Source organism: Camelus ferus, chromosome 9 (genome assembly GCF_009834535.1).
Source record: "Camelus ferus isolate YT-003-E chromosome 9, BCGSAC_Cfer_1.0, whole genome shotgun sequence".
Lineage (NCBI taxonomy): Eukaryota > Metazoa > Chordata > Mammalia > Artiodactyla > Camelidae > Camelus > Camelus ferus.
In genome coordinates this window covers 73,356,628-73,375,889 of record NC_045704.1, presented here as the reverse complement: position 1 = coordinate 73,375,889, position 19,262 = coordinate 73,356,628, and the positions used below count along the sequence as shown (strand labels likewise).

The window sequence follows — 19,262 nt, the reverse complement described above, 5'->3', positions numbered from 1 at the left end:
ACTGAATACATGAGTGAGTGCTGTCCCTGGAAGTGGTGAAGGCTTTGTTACAAGTGTCTGGGAGGAGAAGGAGTAGGGAGAGTTGTAGGTTAGGATATGTCCTTTAAAATTTAGGTGTTTATTAAGTAACTGACTATTCTCTGTTGCAGCAGAATAAACATTATATGAAAAACATTGTGCTTAAGTAATCGATACAGAGGTACAAATAAACAGTTGTAGTAAGATATGATTGTGTCCATAATAAAGATATAGAAATGTTCAAGGGAGAAAATAACAGCTGTATCCAAAATGATGAAGACATAAAAGGATATTTAAAGATGAGGGCACATGTGAAAAAGATGAAAGTTTGGAATGAGCTCAGCAGATCTGAGAATGCAATATGCTTTGGGGGTGTTTGGGAGATGACCTGTTGGATGTGTTAGGACCTGTTTGTGGACTGCATTTTACACCATGCTGAGCAGTTTGAACTTTAAACCATAGATCATGAGAAGTTTCTTTAAGGAGAGGAATTTAACATGGAGATTTGTTTTTTTTTTTTTAAATTCTTTTTGTGGCAGTAAAGGAGTTAGTCTAGAATTGGAAGAACTTGATGGAAAAAAAAATCCCAAAACTGTTACGTTGAGACTATAAGTTCAAATAAAAAGTTACTTAGAGTAGAGACAAGGCCATGACAGAAGAAACAGGGAGGAGGGTCTTGCTTCAGGATGCTAATGTGGGGTAGAATTGACAGTCTTGGGGGGACTGATTGGGCATGTGGGGTTAAGGGAGAGAGGGGCTTAATACTTTCAGCTTTATACAGTGTGGTCAATAGTCAATGTTTCCTTCTTACAGACATGAACTGTTTGGAATTTTAGCTAAATTCAAGTCTTTAATTCTCTTTTTGGTGATTTATGAACTGTGTGCTTTTTGTGATGTTTTAAAAGGCCATAGGGATTATCCTGGACAAAACAGTCTTATTTCATCATCTTTCTATATAATTCCTGAGCTTTATAGTAAGCACAGAGTTAATGTGAAACTACCATTAGCTCAGAGAAGTCAAATAAGAATGTAATAAATTATTTAAATTGTTCTCTATACATTTTTTAAGAATTAGTTTTTTTTAAGGCATGATCTAGCTCATTTCTGTTTACAATATGAAGTTTTATATATAGTTCTTAGAAGAGTGGCAGGTATACAGTAAGTGCCAGTTAAGTATTAATCTATTTTTGTAACTAGCGTTATCTATTTCTTGGATAATTACAAAAGCCTTTTAATTGACCTGTCTGCTTCTGTCTGCTCATCCATTAGTCTGTTCTCTCAAGTCTAGACTAGCAAGGCTTTTCCTGTCAAATAGCAACTGGCTGAAAGAATGAATGAGTCAGTAAAGAATGTCACTTTGTTTATGACTGTCCAGTGACTTTTCATATCATTTAGTGTACAAATTAATGTTCTTTCAGTATCCTGTAGGCTCCTAAGTGATCTAACCTCTGCCCCTTTTCTCTGACCTCATTAGTGGCTCCTCTCCCTCTTGCTCTCTCTGGTCCACAAGGCATCCCTCTTTTTTTTAAACTGATGTATAGTTGATTCACAATGTTGTGATAGTTTCAAGTATACAGCAAAGTGATTCAGTTATACATATGTGTGTATGTGTGTGTGTGTGTATTTTTCAGATTCTTTTCCATTATAGTTATGGATATTAAATATAGTTCTCTGTCCTTGTTTATCTGTGTTGTATATAGTAGTGTATATCTGTTAATCCCAAACTCCTAATTTGTCCCTCCCCCAAGGCATCCCTTTTTGAACACAGCAGTCATGCTTCAGCCTTGGGGCCTGAGCATCCACTAGTGCTTCTGCCGGGGAGGCTATCTCCTAATTATCTTTATGAATTTCTTGCTTCCTTAGTTCCTCGGTTATCTCTGTCTCAACATCCCTTTATCAGAAAAACTTTTTACGATCACACTTTGTAATATAGCATCCTCCCTTCTAAAACATCTCTTGTCTGCTTTATATTCTTTACAGCTCCTATTACTTTCTGATGCTTCTTTTTACTTATTTTCTCTTTCCTTCTCTAGAATGTAAGCTTCAAGAGAGCAGAGGCTTTGTGCTGTATCCACAGTGTCTGGAACAGTGCCTGAAACATAATTTTTTAAAAATGAATGAAAAAAGTATAGTTTTCTAACAGTTATTAATTCAATTGGCAAACAAGGAAGCAGGAGGCAAGATGTTACCTTTTTTCTAATCACTTTTTCTTTCCTTTTGTTTCATAAATTTTTGTGGCGTAGAGCACATTGATAGTTATCTTTTTTAGTAAGAATGTTTGTTAGAAAGTATAAGATAAATATGTCCATTTTGTGGTAGTGTTTTCTACAACTAAGCATTTCTTGTAATACTTGGTAAATAGTTGTTGAATTAGTAGTACATTCAAGTAACATAGGGACACTATTCATTTTCTTAAAACTGATTTCTTAAGCTGATTTGGGGACACAGTGAAATAGAAGGACTGTGTGGGTAGCAGTTCTGTCTGTGATTATGTGGTTTTCCTCATTCTTTTCTTTGAATTATAGTCCAGATGCAATCTGATGCATTTTTCAATTAAACTAAAATTCTGAGCATTTTGGCAGCTTTCCTTTTCCACACAAAATAATTGAGAAAGAATCAGTAACTGTACAGAATGTTTAAAAAACAAAAAACTGTGATGAGAGTTAATGCCTTGGGAAATCCAGAAGTCTGAGTAGACAGGAAGCTTAATCTTCCGATAATGGTAGTTATTTTTGGAGAATTTTGTACCATGTTTAAGATTTAACGTCAGTCTTGTTCCTGGATACACAATCAAAAGCCCTGCCAAGATCCATGATACTTTTCAACAAAGCTCTAATATCAAATGTGAACATAAGTTTTAGTGTCCAGGGAATATGTTATGGAAATACTATATAATTTTGTTAAGCTATTGCTTTTACAGTGGCACACGCTGGAAACTCCTTAGCTAAGTGTATTTTTCTTATTCTTCTACTATATTTTTTCCTGATGGGCTTTACTTATAGAATAATGACTTTAAGTCTCCTGAAACTCAACTTTTTTTTGGAATTTATTTATGGAACAATTACAAATGGATTCTCCAGCAGCATTTCTTAAATTTTACTGTGTCTATAGACAAGTCTAGAAGTTTGCAGCTCAAAAGTGTGTTCTCTTTCAATTGACCTCAGGTATAATAATTATACCATACATTTGTGTACATGTTACACTTTAAAAATTGCTTAAGCAGGTACTAATTTTTAAAGAATCTCTTGGAAATACAAGACAAAAATAGTGTTCTTAATTTATAGTTGTTGAAATCAAGTCTTGTAATGGTGAATAAGTTAATTGCCTGGGTACTTATTTATCCAACAAACATCTATTACATACCCACTACATGCAGGCTTGTGCCAGGAACTGTGGAGACTTTGAAGAACAAAACAGACAGGTCCTTGCACGTGAAGTTTACATTCCAGTGAGTTTAACTGAACAATATAGATTGGTTTCTTAAGCAGAGAAGCCCAGACTATAAATTGCATGTCATCTGGTAGAGACAGTGTACTCTCCTGGAAAGTGATACATACCTGATTATTTGAATCCTTAAACTTAGTATATACATGAAAGGAATCTTCTTTAGGATCTTCAAATATGTGGTCTTCAACGTCTCATAGTCCTTGAAAATTCTAAGTGGGTTCTAGCAGGAAAATGAATTTCTACTCAGGTGATTTCAGGGGTGTGGACAAGGAGGCAAAGTTACCCCATGAGGAGCATTACCTTTCCAAGGGTTAAAGGGGCAAAGAGCAGAAACAGCGGGACACTGAAAGCTGGAGCCCTGCAGAAGTGCTTTCTGACAGTGGCAGTAGCGGTCAGGGTACCAGACGGCTGTGACAGATAGGAAAGTGTGGGAAGAAACTACCCAGTCTCCTCTCTTCCCACCATCCAAACTCCTGGTGGACATTTCTGTTGTCTGTACTGCAAACCGACCTGCAGGACAGTCTGATGATGTGGGCTCGGGGGTCAGGTTCGTTAGGCACAGGGTAAGAGAGGGCTGTGTGAATGATCAGGATTCAGGGAGCCATCAAAGAATACCAAGTAGCTTTATACTTAAAGGAAAAACTAGACACTTGCTCATTCATTATCTCCTTTATGCTAGGCCCTTCTAGATCATTCCTTTGATTTCCCAGATGAGAGTTGTCTCATCCTTCCACCTCTGCCGCCCCAATTTACTTTTTTTCTCGTAATTGGAATACAGTAAGTACTAAAGAAATATGTTTCTTATGTATTACATCTGTGTATAGTTAATCTTCCTTACTAGGTTATAAGCCACCTGAGAACAGGATCTGGGTCTCATTTCCCCCTTTATCCCTCTTCTGCTGATGTAGTGTCAGCGTGTTACTTTGCCTGAATAAATATTTGTTGATTGAAAAAAATAGATGACTGGTAAACAGCCAGGGAAATGGATTCTGAGAGTAATCTGGCTGTCAAGTTTTTGTGTAAGTTACAATGAAACGTTATAAGAGAAATACAGTTATTATCTGACTGAGTACCTGTGCCTATTTATAAAACTATGCATTACTTATGCTAATATATCAAAAAGAAAATATTTTGTTTGGGGAAAAATTGTAGCTTGTCATAAAATTGTAAGGCATGCAGTGCTTCCTGAAATTAGGAATGCTGTGTAACAGGTTTTTTTTTCCTTCAACAAGAATTACAGTTCTTTCCAGATACTCCCATTTCAATAGGGAATTCTGGCTTTCAACTTTGAGGGCATGACCCCCATCTTTCAGTGTTCGGTAGACATATGTACACATTGACTATATTCTGTAGTGAGCAAAGAAGTTTTCACAATGACACACAAAAATTTTTTTTTTAATTAGAAAAGAGTAAAAGGTGTCTCAATTACTTTATAATATATATGCATATTTTTAAATCCTCTTAGGCTTCTATATTTCATAAAATGGCTAATTTTGATTTAATAAAACTTTAATTCACTAAAGAAATGTATCATTTATTATAGTAGAGGAATGCAACAGAGTAGAAATAACAGGTTTTTTAAAATGTTATTTCTGGGACCCATTCTTTCTGGGATAGTCTATAGAACTAGCATAATAAGAGTATAAAAATGCCGCTATCAATGATTTCTTTTCATCCACTGAAAGATATTTTCTCTGGACTTAAAGACAGACAATAAAAAAGAAGTGGTAAATTGATACGTAAAAGAAGTGATATTCAAATATCTGGTTGATTTGCTTGAGTTAAAGGAGTAAATGTGCCAGTTAAAGTGTTGAACTCTTTATGAAATGATGAAAAGTCTATCATTTCTTCCATATTCGAAACATGATAATTAATTTAAAAATAAATTAAAAATTTACTGCCAAATCAAGGGCCATGCAATATAAAGTAAATGTCAAATTCTGTTGTTAACTTGGTGTGACAGGCAGTGAAAACCATACCTGCTTGCAAAGGCCATGTTTCACCTTTATGTTGATATCACTTATATTAATTTGTTCTTTGAGCTTGTGTTAAAATAGAAGTTAAGAATATTAAATGATTCATAATGTTTCCTTTCATACAAATAATATTTTTTCTTACATTAATTTTTAAATGGTTTCCATTTCATTTTAAAATCCTCTTTTTGGATTTTAAATGTTATCTTCAATTATACTGTTTTGAACAATAGATTTTGTAAAAAGTTATCAGATGAAAGAAAAAATATCAGATGACTTTATTTTGGGAGGGGGATCAAATTCTGGTGATACCTATTTTGCATGTTCATTATTTAGTGAAAATTTCAAATGAAAAATCCTTTTGTAAACTGAGAATCATCTCAGTATTTTTTAAGATTTGTAATTTGAATTTTTGCCTGTGTTTTCTTAAACCAAGAAAGAGACAAGTGTGTTGTTTTGCTTTTAATTTGTATTACTATAAACAGATAAAATGAAATACAGAATACAAAAAATAATATCATTCTGATTTTACATATATAAATATATATTTCTCATATGATAGAACATTTTTCTGTTCTTTTTTCTTTTCATGTATGGAGTAGGATTAGAATATAATTTCATTAAGATGGAGTTAATGATACAACCAGGAGTTGTTTTAACTTTTTACTAGCATAATGAAAATGAATTTTAAAAATCATATAAATGAATATTTAAACTCAGTATGAACTCTAGCACAATTTAATTTGATAAAGTTCTTTAAATCCCTGGTAAGTTTACTTAAAATCTTGCTCCCTTCAAATTCTCTGTTTTTACTTGGAGTCAAATACTTTTATTTTTATTATTCTTACTATTACCTCCAGGGCTTGAGGGATATTTACACATGATAATTCTGTCAGATGTCTTATAACCTATGATTACCCTGATTTCTACTTACTTGCCAAATTAAATCAGCTAGTATTTCCACAACATCTACTTCATGAAAGTCCCTGGACGTAGAAATTAGCCCTGTTACAAACAAACAAAAATACTTATTTTGAAGTGCTCTTCTTTATTCTGTAATAAAAATAAAGGGCTCTTCTGTATTCTGTAATTGCAAGATATAAATAAAAATAAAACTAGTGTTAATCAGTCTGTATTCGTTTTCTAGGACTGCCATAACAAAATACCACATCCTGTGCCTTAAACAACAGAAATGAATTTTTTCACACTACTGGATGCTAGAAATCTGAGGTCACGATAGCCTGGAGGGTTGATTTCTTCTGAGGCCTTTCACCTTGGCTTTCGTGTGGCCGTCTTCTCCCTGAGTCTTCACATGCTCTTCCCTTGGTGGTGTCTGTGTCCCAGTCTCCTCTTCTTTTAAAAAGACCAGTCAGATTGGCTTAGGGCCCACCATAATGACTTCATTTAACCTTAATTCTCCCTTTCTAGGTCCTATCTCCAAATACAGTCAGATTCTGGGCCTAGAACTTAAACCTATGAATTTTGGGGACACAATTCAGCCTATGACACTAAGCCTAGATAAATCTGTTTTGTCTTTTATTAGCAGTGAAAAAATGGGTATAAGCTGCTATAGAACAAGGTGTGGGCTCTCAGGCCACAGGGATAATTTTTGCTGCTGCTTATTGATGCTTATACCTTGGTCTGGCTTCAGTGGTATCACCTGACAGTCCGCACATAGAGGGGTGCAATTCAAAAGTGAATGAAGGCAAGTTTCTTAAAAGAAAAATTGGAAACAATCATTAATTACCATTTCACTTCATAGACTTAAGGGGTTGATTCCCCGTTTTTTTTTTTTTTTTTCTTTTATTATGTTTCTCAACTGAGTAAATGGCTTTGCCATCCTCCCCTTATTCATGCCAGAAACTACGGAACTACCTTCAACCCCTGTCTAATGCACTTCCTCCCTCTCTCCTTGCCATTCCCATCTCATTCCATCATCTGCATCCAGTCAGTTCCCAAATCTTGCGGATTTTTTTTCTAATAAACCCTGTGTATCCCTTTACTCCATTCCTGCTTTTGCTGAATTAGTTTCTCAATGTTTAATTGCAATAGATTACCAACTAATCCCCATGCTTCCAAACTGGCTGCTTTCAAATCGTCAGCTTCTATGTTATCTTAGTGATTCTGTTAAAATATAACATTGATCAATTTACTCCATGGTTCAAATTCCTTGAATGACACTCTGTAACTTTCAGAATTCAGTTCACACACAGGGCTTTTCTTAAATCAGTTCCTTGCTTAGTTTTTTTCTTCTATCTTTATCTCCTTCCACTCTCAACCCTCACTGCTGGTTATCACCATATAGATCCTTCCCTTCAACCATACGGCGTTGTATGTACTTTTTCAGGTTTGTCAATTTCATGCATCCAAAGTTTTGTTAAAGATGACTTTTCTGTTTAATGCTATTTCCCTCTCCAGCTTCTTTATTAAGCTAACTCCTATTTGCTTACCACATATAATCAAGATTTTTTCCAAAAAGCATTTTATAAAAGCATTCATTCCCATTGAGATATCTGCATGTTGAAAATGGAGATAAAAATGTGCTATGGGGAATTTGGAGGCTAGATGATTTATAGAATACTGTTTCAGCTGTGTGATTTACTCCAGGTTTAGGGAAGATGAAACTTCTAGTTCTAGAAATTTGAAATTCCATTAGAGACACAATCAATAAATACATGGAGTCTTCTTTTTCACATATTACCAGAAGTAAATTATGCTCTTTGAATGTAACTAACATCCAAGTTTTAACATTAAAAGTTTAAATCTTCCAAAGTTCAGAGCGGAATTAAAAGCCTTATGGTTTCGTAGAGTTACTAATTGCTAGGTTGACATTAGAGAGACTATTTAGAAATAAACTGTTGAAAAACCAACTGTTCATTTAAACAATTATAGTGTTCTGTTGGCACAGCCTCTGCTTCAGCTGTTTTGGTTGTATCTGAGTTTCCTCTGCCATTCTTGGGATCAAATTATGTTTCAAGCACACAATCCATTCACAGGTTACAATGATCGATCACATGGACTTGAACATGAAAGCCGATCAAAGCCTTGTCTTTCATGGCTCATTCTCAGGAATCAGCTGCTGTACTGTACAACTAAGTGGATGTTCAGGCTGGTGACTGACTTCAACCAAGCATTGGTTGACTTCACATAGGATGAGGAGTTGAATCTGGAAACTCAGACACTTAACATTGACGCATTGACATGTGACCTTAGACACTAGACCCATTTCTTGTGCCATACTTTTTCGATAAATGTTATTTCTTATACATGCAGAAGAGCTAAATGTGTATTAATCTTTCTATTTCATAGGTCATAATGTAATTACATTCATAGCACAGAAAATGAACTCGCTAGGCGTTTGAGAGAGTTACTATGTATATGTATATACAAACAAAAATAAAGAAACAAAATTTGTTAGAATACGTGTATTATATTTAGTTTTGAAAGAAGGATATATTATTACTTATAGAATTGGTCTTGATGAAAATGTGGCAGGATCCTTTTGCAATGCATGTGATGTTCAGAAGAACCTTACCTTTATAGATAGTTTCAATTTTTTCAATTTTTCAATTCAGTTTTCTTACATTTGTTTTGCCTTCCTCCTCCAGACTCCTCTTGTCCATAGGCAAATACTAGAGAACAGACCTAGTTGGCACAGCTGTAGATAGTAAGGTAATTGCATTAGCTCTACTTTAATTTTGGCTGTTTATAAATCATTAGTGGAGGAGGATGTCTTTTTCATACGTTGGATACTGCAGGTGCCAATTTTACTTGGTAACTTCACCTTTTTCCAGCTGTGGAAATTTTTATGACTATTGAATCTAAATATTTATAGTTCATTCAACCTGTCAAAATGCTTTTGTTTATCTACAGAGGGCCTCATAACATGTCATATGATTATCATAAAACACAGTAAAATGCCTTCTGGGGAAAATCGTGCTGTAGGTTTTTAACTGAATTTCCAAGTTTCTTTCCAGTAGTATATTTTATGGCTGAATATCAAACACCTGAGAGAAGAATTTATAGTGGAAAGGTTGGCAGGATTCCATTTAATGAAGTGAAGTGCCTTAACTAGAATAGTAAATACTCAGGAAACCAGTATTCTTCTAAAAATATATAGTATTAAATATGACGGGCAACTTTTTTGTGTGTTTCAGCCAAAGCTTCATTGGGTTTATGATATTCCCTATAAATTAAGTATGGAATTCTAGGATTTTTAATTCTGGAGAAGACCTTAGATATGATCTCTAAATGCATTCATTTTACAAATGATGATGAATTAGGGTAAGTGACTTGCATAATTCTAAATAATTAATGGCAAAGCTGGGATTCAAGAATCAGGATTTTTAACTGAAACTCTCAGTGATACCAGTATGCAAGATGTACTCAGTAATGTCTTTTTTAAAACAGCAGGATGAAGAATGTGTATTCAGATTTCTCTTTGTTAATAGTTACTGTTCATTTATAATAATTCAGTTGTGGCTACTCAGTGTTCTAAACTCATCAGGTAGTGTTTGAGAAATGTTGTCAATAAATTTTAAGAATTTATATTCATTTCCTGTGAGCATGTTTAAAAATTAGTAGGCTTAAGGGAACTATTAGAGTCTATCCCAGCTATTTACCAAAAAAGAATCTTGAAAAAAATCTCAGAAAAAGCTAATTTGATTGTACTGCTTCATAACATAAAAATAAGTAATTTTGAGTTTGGGAACACCAATAATACTATGACTATTATAAACCATATAGTTTATGAATGAATATTTGCTGATTCTGCTTTATATCATGTTTTACTACGAAATAAAGTAGGTGTTTCCTTATTTGGGTGTTATCTGAATATATTAGCGTGGGACATGCACTTTTAAAGCACCTTTTGAATGAATGATTGGACGAAATGACTAAATAGCTGGAAGAAATATAGCCAAATCTGATAGTGGAGAAATTTCTGAATTCAACAAAATTTATCTCAAGGATTACTAAACATTATAATATTTCACATCACTGAAATTTTTATTGGTAGATGTGTGTTTTTGACATTTTATTTGTGGTCCTTTTCCTGTTATTAATGAGAAGTTCTAGATACAAATCTTTAGCAAGTAGTTGGCAGCGTTCATTTAAATGTTAGGATATTGAGCAAACAAGGGTCAGACAAAAACACTAAGAAAATGTTTGGAAATAAGATATCTGTAAAAGGCCCTGAAAAGCTTCAGTTTATTCTTGGGGATCGAGGAGACCTGTGTGCATATCCAGAAAAGACATCTTAAATGTCACTGACATTGAGGATCTACACAGCAAGAAATGAGAGCTGAGGCAGAGTTGTAAACTGTTGGAATATTGAAGGCATGCTCACACACAAATACACACACAAAGGCTGTTGGCAAACAGAGAGATATTCACTGGTTCAAGGTATTTAAAGAAGTCTCTGTCCAATCATTTGCTCATCACTAAGCTAACCGAGCAGAGACCTTAGTGAATGCAGGCAACAAATAACACTGATGTATAATTACTTCAAAAGGTCACTAAACAAACAAGCAGCAGAAACAGCTATAAACAAAAATAACAGTAGGGGTGGGGAATGGTATCTAATTTCCAGAAGTGACATTTAAAATGTGCAACTTTCAACAAAAACTTACGAGGCAGGCAAAATATGAAGAAATTGTGTCCTATGCAGAGGAAAAAAAATCTATGGAAACTGTCCTTGAAGAAATGCAGACATTGGACTTCGAATCAGCAGTTATGAATATGTTTTAAAAAAACTAAAGGAAACCATGATTTAAGAGCTAAATGAAAGTATGAGAATGATGCCTCATCAAATAGAGACTATAAATAGAGGTAGAATTTCTAAAACAAGAACCAAATAGAAGTTCTGAAATTGAAAATCAATTGAGATTACTCAGCATGAAGGAAAGAAGGGATAAACTTGAAAAACAGTTTGCAGAGCATCAAAGAGCTGTGGGATGCTGTCAAGCATAGCAACACAGGCATAGTAACAGGACTCCCAGAAAGAGTAGAGAGAAAGAAAATAGAAAGTATATTCACAGAAATAAATACCAAAATCATTCCAAATATAATGAAACACATTAATCTATATATCTGAGAATTTCCACAAACTGCAAATAAGATAAACTTGTAGAAATCCACACCTGAAGTATTATAATCAGTCAAAAGACAAATGGAGAATCTTCAAAGCAAAGAGAGCAAAGTGATTCATACTATAAAAGAGATTCACACTAAGATTAACAGCCAATTTCTTGTCAGATACCATGGAGGACAGAAAGCACTAGGGTGACATATTCAAAGTCCTGGAAGAAAAAGATGGTCAGCCCCAAATTCTATATCCTGCAATATTGTCCTTAAAAAACAAAGGAGAAATTAAGACATTCCCAGATATATCAGAAATAAATAATGGTTCATAAGTAGACCTGCCCTACCAGAAAAAAAAAAAAAGAAGTTTTTTTAGATTGAAATGAAGGGACATTGGACAGTAATTCAAATCCATATAGAGAAACAGAAAACACTGGTAAAAGTATTAACAATAAGTAAATATAAAAACTGCAATTTTTTTTGTTGTTTTACCAATTTCCTTCTCTTATCTGTTTTAAAATACAATTGCATAAAGCAAAATTTATAAAAGTGTGTTGATGGCTTGTATTGTATAAAGATACAATTTGTATACCAGTAATATTACAAAGCAGGGGGAGAGGAATAGTTATTTAGAAATAAAATTTTGTATAGTGCTTATATTAAGTTGATATTAATCTGAAAAGTGTTGTTATAAGTTAAGATGATAATTGTAATCTTCAGGGTAACTCACTAAAAATAACCCTATAAAATATAGTAAAAGAAATTAAAGAATTATACTTATTCAGTAGTAAATATCTAACACAAAAGAAGACAGTAAAGGAGATACACTGTAACAAAAAAAGGCATAAGACATGTAAAAAATATATAGCAAAATAGCTAAGTGGAGACAACTCAAATCTCCAGTAACTGATGAGTAGATAAACAAGATGTAGTATGTCCAATGGATTACTATTTGAAAAAAGGAATGAAATATTGATATATGTTGAAACACCAGTGAGCTTTGAAAACATAATAAATGAAAGAAGCTTGTTGCAGAAAGCCTCATGACATATGATTCCATTTGTATAAAATGTCCAGTGACCAGGGGCTGAGGAAAAGGAGAGACAAGGAATGACTGTCAATGGTTATGGTGTTTCTTTTAGGGGTGGTGACAATTTTCTGAAATTAGATATTGGTGATAGATGGACAACTCTGGTGAAAAAACTAAAAGAACATTGAATTGCACTTTAAAGGAATAAATTCTATATGTAGGTTTTACCTCAGTAAAGCAGTAGGAATGGAAATATAGATTAATGATCCATTAGAATAAATGCTGATTTTAAGAGTAAGAATATACAGTTCTTTTTAGGCAGAAGAAAGCAATGCAAATAAAAATAACTACGACACCACAGAGAGTAACCAGTGTGTTTAATAAAGGATTACCAGCTAGAATTAAATAATTTACACTCTTTCCTTGGCACTTTTCACAAGAGTTTGCTTTTACCTTTTCAAGTTATAAATTTTATTGTCCATTGTATTTTAATTTTAAATCTTAACTACTAGATTGCACTCTCCAAAGGACAGGGTTTACATTAAATGTGTTTCCACTTCCACTGGAACTATGTTCCGTGTCTTTTGTATGATACTTTCTCAATCCACATTTGTTGATGAATAAATGAGTGTTGTGGTATAAAAGTTCTGTGAATTCTTTCCTAGTAGTCAGTATTAGAGACTTTTAAATTTTTTGTCAGGCACTAAATAGCTTCTGTTAATCAAGTCAGAAAAGCTGAAATAATTTTGAAATTAATTCCAAATGGAATCAGGAATTCTGTAAATCAAACTCATGTACTCAAACTTACAGGGACTTGAGTCACCAAGTCAAGTGAATATTACTTCAAACATTCTTCTGGGCCTGAGTATAATTCTGAATTTGTATGGTCATGACCTATAGGTTCATATCAAACTAATTTCATGTCAAGTTAGACCCATGTGGAAATATTCAGGTGATTTCAAGAGCAAAATATTTGACTTTTCTCATTGACACGGTTTCCAGAACCTCCTGAAACTAAAACTCTTTAGATAGTCCCATTAGTAATTATTTCTAATATTTATTTTTATTAAAATTATTCTGAATCCTAAATAAATGATTTTTAAAATGTGCTTAAGTAGTCCATTTTTTGAATACAGAATGCCAAACTCGTGCTTTTTAATTTATAATTTGGATTTCTCTGATTTCTGCATTTCTCATTCATATTTGTAAGTAGGAATTTTTTTGATATTGATATCTCTAACAAAACTTAATAGTTGGATCTATGTTTTCATTTAAAAATTCTCATATAAATGTTCCTAAAAAAGAGTTCAACTGAATTTAACTGAACTCTTTAGTTATTTAATATTGGAAGTACATTACTCTTCTATATATTTGCAGTTTTAAAATTTTACTTAATTTTTTATCAATTATTACTTATGTTTCATTTGTCTTATTTCATACAGAGTACTGTGAATGCAGTAAAATCAAGTTTTAACAAACATGCATAAGTATATGTTCTCTGAACATACCGTAGGTTCTCTGAATCACAACATAACAGAATAACAGCAATATTAAGATCTGATTTGTAAAACAGGGTGGGTTTCTCTCTCAATCCTATAGGACTGTTTTCAACATGGACACATAAGTGTTTTTTCCTCTCAGGTATTTAAAAATAAACTAAATTGTCAAAAAACAAAAACAAAAACAAAACCTAAACTGTCTTGGATAGATCTTGCCTGCATTTGAGTATGCTGACAACATCCATGCTTGTTCCTTGGCAGGGGGACATCCAGCAGTTGCTGATCACGGGGGACCCCAAAGCAGCGTATGACTACTGCGAGCATTACAGCCCGGACTGTGACAACTCCGCGCCCAGGGCCGCTCAGGCCCAGGAACCGCAGGTGGATGAGGTGAGGACCGGAAGGTCAGGCAGGTTTTCTCATTTCAATGCGAAGCACGTGGGCTTGCGGTTTTGAAGCTTATCTTTATTTATTAACTTTTAAACTACTTTGTATTTAATAGTTTTTTTAATATTTCTAAGAAGAGGTGATCTGAAGAAGATTTGGGTTTTTTTTTAACCTCTTAAGTATTTTGTTACTTAATTGCTTAAAAATAGAGATATCTCACTTATATACTGTGTATCAGAGCATATTTTATTTTTGGGGAGATGAGAAAAAAAGACAATTTCAAAAATATATATTTCTATCGTTAGCATTTCAATAATTAAAACAGCCTCAAGACAGGGATAACTGTCTTCTGGTGTACCTGTCACATCCCCAGACCTTTGGCAACTCATGCAGATGAGAAAGGAGCGTTAGTAGTATCTTAAAGTTTGCAGGCTGCATTGAATATTTAGAGGGAATTTGTTTCTATTTTTTTAATAAGGCTATGCTACATTGAGATGTATATTTTCTTTTTCTTGCACAAAATGTGATACAATGAAATGAAATGAAATTAAAAGCAGTATGAACTGTTTGTGGTAACTAAAACTGTTTTATGTACTTTGATTAATATTATGTTACTTAATTTGAAATTTAGGTGTGAAACCATTCTTCCAGGCTATTTTTGCAGGAAAATTCGCCATCATGAAATTTGACTCTATTGTCTCTCTGACCAAAAATACATCTAAGTTAACATAGCCTTAGCAATTTTGTCAGACTTGACTACAACAAAGAACAAAAAAAATACAGTACGGTGTACCTTTTATGCAGATTTTTAGGTAAAATTCTTTAATACGGATTTTTATGGAAATTAAAAAGCAAACACTGGAAGGAATTGAGTCTTTGGTTGGCAGCAAAACTATATTTTTATTTAGTTTCTCAAGAAGAAAAGTTTTAAAACATCCAGACTGTCCATATGTTTCCAAATAACTCAAATAGCCTTCTTCTTGACTTATAATATATTAGGTGCCATCTTTTGAGTTTTACTATTTAGAATAGTTTTAGATCTTACCTTTCAATTTTAATTTACTGTTATTTCTGCATGTGAATTCAATTTGGATTTTACCTTTTACGTGCTTGAAATATAATTTTTGACATCACTTTTCTTTTTCAGGTATAATAGTGAATTCTGTTCACTGATCTTTTCCATGACCTAATATTAATTTTTTTAAACATGATAAAGCCTTAAGAAGCTTGTAGGAAGGCAAATCTGAGAGAAAAAACAAATTACTTGGATATTTATGTTTGCTTGTTTCACAGTTCTCAAGTGCTTCAGTCTTTTTATTTCTTCATGATTTATTAAAACAGTCTGTGAATTTCAAGAGGATAGATAAACTACTGATCAGGTTTAGTATTTTTATATCTTAGAGATTTTGTGATGATTCAATTAAAATCGATAACATTTAGTATACATGTTCAAGTCTGATGAACTGTATTTTGCTCTTGTTTTAAGAAAGACAAGTCTTGTTCTTTTTAGCAACAGATATGGCTCTGATTTGGGGAAGAATGAAGGTATGCTTTCTTATTATATCACCTTGGGATGTTTTATTCCCATGTTTTAATGCTATTATGTCAGGTAAGCTGAGTTATTGTAAAGCAAAATAGTATTTTTATACCATTTTATTCTTAAATTCATTTACAAGTAAACTTTACCTTTTTGATTTTAGTTGTTGATTCATAAATTTAACATTCTGCTGATAAAACTTGTTTCGACTACAAGCATTTGATGAGGGAAACAGCACGCTGCTATAGTAAACACTGCCTGAAAATCTGGTCCAGTGATGCGATAATAGTTTTCTTACAGTTTCTATATTGAATGTGTCACAGTGAAAAAATTTTTGAAGAAGCAGCTCTCACTTTTTCTCCAATTCTAAATTATACTGCTACTTCAATACTAAGATAACCATTCTATACTAGTTAAAAAAAAATGTGGTTAACACAATTAGTAAGCTGTCCTTATATTACTTTTGAACTATAGCCATTAAAATGTCATTGTATTACAAAAATACATTTTAATAATTGTTCTGCCTTTACAAAATTGGAATGCAATGTTACCAGTGAATAATGAACATAAAGTACAATCTAGAGCATCAAATATACCTGTTGTACTTTATATTGCTTAATTTTCTGTTAATAAACTTGTGACAATTGCATATTTATTATTCTAACCTGGATTAACAAAATATGTCAATTGCTTTTATAAATTAACTCAAATGTACTTTCTTCAACCTGTGATTTTTTTTGTGTAGTTCATATCCTTTAAGTAACATTTTAATTTATTCTTAAAATTCAGTTTTTTATGTGTTTGGCACATTGCATAATCATCATACAATGAAATATATTGTGAAGATAGACTTAAATTATAGCAATAGTATCAGACTATAATTTGACTTGTACCTACATGATACCATTTATATAACACAGTAACTAATATTAAAATTATGGTGGTTTTGGGATTTTCTTATCAAGTTAAGTTATCTTCCTATCTGATAAGAAACTAGATGTTAAATCTACATACGATTCTTTCTTAATGTATTACACAGACTATAATGCCCTATATATAGTAGGCAATGGACCTTTTTTTTTTTTTTTTTAAATAAAGGATGGAAAAGGAAAAAGAAGCCAAGGAAAAACAATATTTATAAAGAAATTTATTACCTTAATCTTGTTGCACTCAGTAGTTTATATATATTCTGGTTCTCATAAATGAACAGGTATTTACTGATTCTACTATTTTCTTAACAAACTGAATAAGAACAGACTTAATGCCATTCTAGAAGAAGGCCCTTTCTCCTAACACACAAATTCATGTTCGGCAACTCACAGATTCTAGTGGGAATCATTCCGTCCCTGCACGTCTTTTTTTGTGTATATTCATCTGATTGATTACAACCAGTTCTCTCTTTTTGACATGTCTTGGAGGCACCCCCAAATTCCATACTAAGAAGGGAGAATCATCTCTAAAAACAGTTTGTAAAGCTTCACGTAGACCAGCATGGCCCTCAGTACACCAATACCCACCAAAAGTGGGGTGTTGTTTAGATAAAGAAATGAGAACAGAAAGAGTGATTCTTTTCACTGACTCCTGAGTGGCTCTAAGAAAAAGATGTGCTTTAGTGCCTAAGGAGGTGAGTGTGTTATGCCTTCATCGTTCCACAACCATACCTAGTCTGCTTGATCTCCATTTGAAAAATGTTTAAATCGAGGAGAGAATTATAGAGGTTAGAAGAGGTTTCCTTCTATAAGGAAAAACATGATATAAATTTAGTAATGGTAGTTGGCTGCTTTTTGTTGTGGTTTTACTTCAGAGTAGCAGCTAGTATTTATACAAGTCCAATATTTCTTATTCCAACATGGGTGGCCATAACCACAGAAATAGTATTCATTAGGCAATATTCAGTTTCCATAAGTATGTTTTAATATGTATATAAATTCAGTATTTAGTTGTTTTATGTACTTAATGATGCTATTCATTAATACTTGTATTAACTTTCCTAGAAATAATTGGCATCAAATCTTGCTTGTAGAGGTATGAAGAAACAAAAATGTTGGAAGTGTTATATAAATGCATTCTTCTATTTTACCAAATTCCACTCAAATTCTAATTAGAACGAAGCTTTGTTAAAGCCCTTCAAATGTATATTCAATGATAATAAAACTATTACTGGATAGATAAAATTATGAACCTGTTTCAGTTAATTCAACCAGGTTGAACTTTTGACAATCATAAAGAACACTAAAGGCATGTGCATATATTTCAATATGAAATTCATTTAATTAAGGGCCAGGTGTACAATATTGCCAGGAGATCAGTTTTGGACATGTCTCATTACATGTCTCTGTGAAATTTATGCTCAATTGCATTGCTTTATCTAAAAGAACTTATTAGAAGGCACAGTGATCACAATTCCCTAAAAGACGTGATAAAGAGTTATTTTTCTGGCAGATTAAAAGGAATTTTCTGGCAATTTGAATTGCCAAGGGAGGCCTCATTGGGATATAATTGGAATTTTACCAAATATAATACTTAGGGAATTGCAAATAGGTTGCTTTTAGCATATATGTACATATATGTATATATAACATTATATATTAATAAATATAAATAATAAGATATCTGTGTTTTACTCTTTTTTTGATAGAAGAAAAGCTGTATTTTTAAACATTGAAATAATGTATTAATTATAAACAGATCTAATTTTGAATCTTTTAATGCTTCACAAGTATTCTGTACTTATTTTGATCTTAAGTAAGTCTATAGCAAATTCATTATTTCTGAATAAATTTTAGATTGTAGCTTTCCACTGGTTCCAGTATTCCAAATAGAATGTAGACTCACTTCATATTCCTTCTGTTTCCCTTCCTTCTTCCTTTTCCATCTCACAATAGATGAAAATTCTTTCCTACTTGGGAAGACTATTCTCCCTACTTTTGTTTTTAATATGTAGTTTAATGGAAAAAAAAAAAAACCAATTGAAATTGCTGTAAAATTTTTATAAAGGAGGCTAGTGTAGCAATTTTTACAAATCAGAATTAACATGAATATTTAAAAACTATGTCCAAAGTATGTAATTGCTATGTTTGAATTAATATTCGACAATTAAAAATTTGAATTAATATTCTAAACTTTTAGTTTCCTCACACTCCTAACCACTGGGCTGCTCTTAGAAAACCTGCTTTGTCACTATGTTATTATACTCTGTGTAAGACAGTATAATACTTCTTGTAATACAAAGTAACATTGGAATAACAGTATTCCCTTGTCTCTTAACTATTACTCTTGGTAGTAAAAGT

At 32.7% G+C, this 19,262-nt stretch overlaps 1 protein-coding gene across 3 annotated transcripts in view; it reads left to right on the top strand.

Moving 5' to 3' along the window:
* The window catches only part of COL11A1 (collagen type XI alpha 1 chain), a 491,277-nt gene that overhangs the window by 341,110 nt on the left and 130,905 nt on the right, over positions 1-19,262 (top strand). For all 3 annotated transcript variants that reach the window (XM_032487215.1, XM_032487218.1, XM_032487217.1), the window contains one exon: positions 14,310-14,438. In XM_032487215.1, coding sequence (XP_032343106.1) covers positions 14,310-14,438 — 129 coding nt within the window. The remainder of the gene's footprint in view (positions 1-14,309; positions 14,439-19,262) is intronic.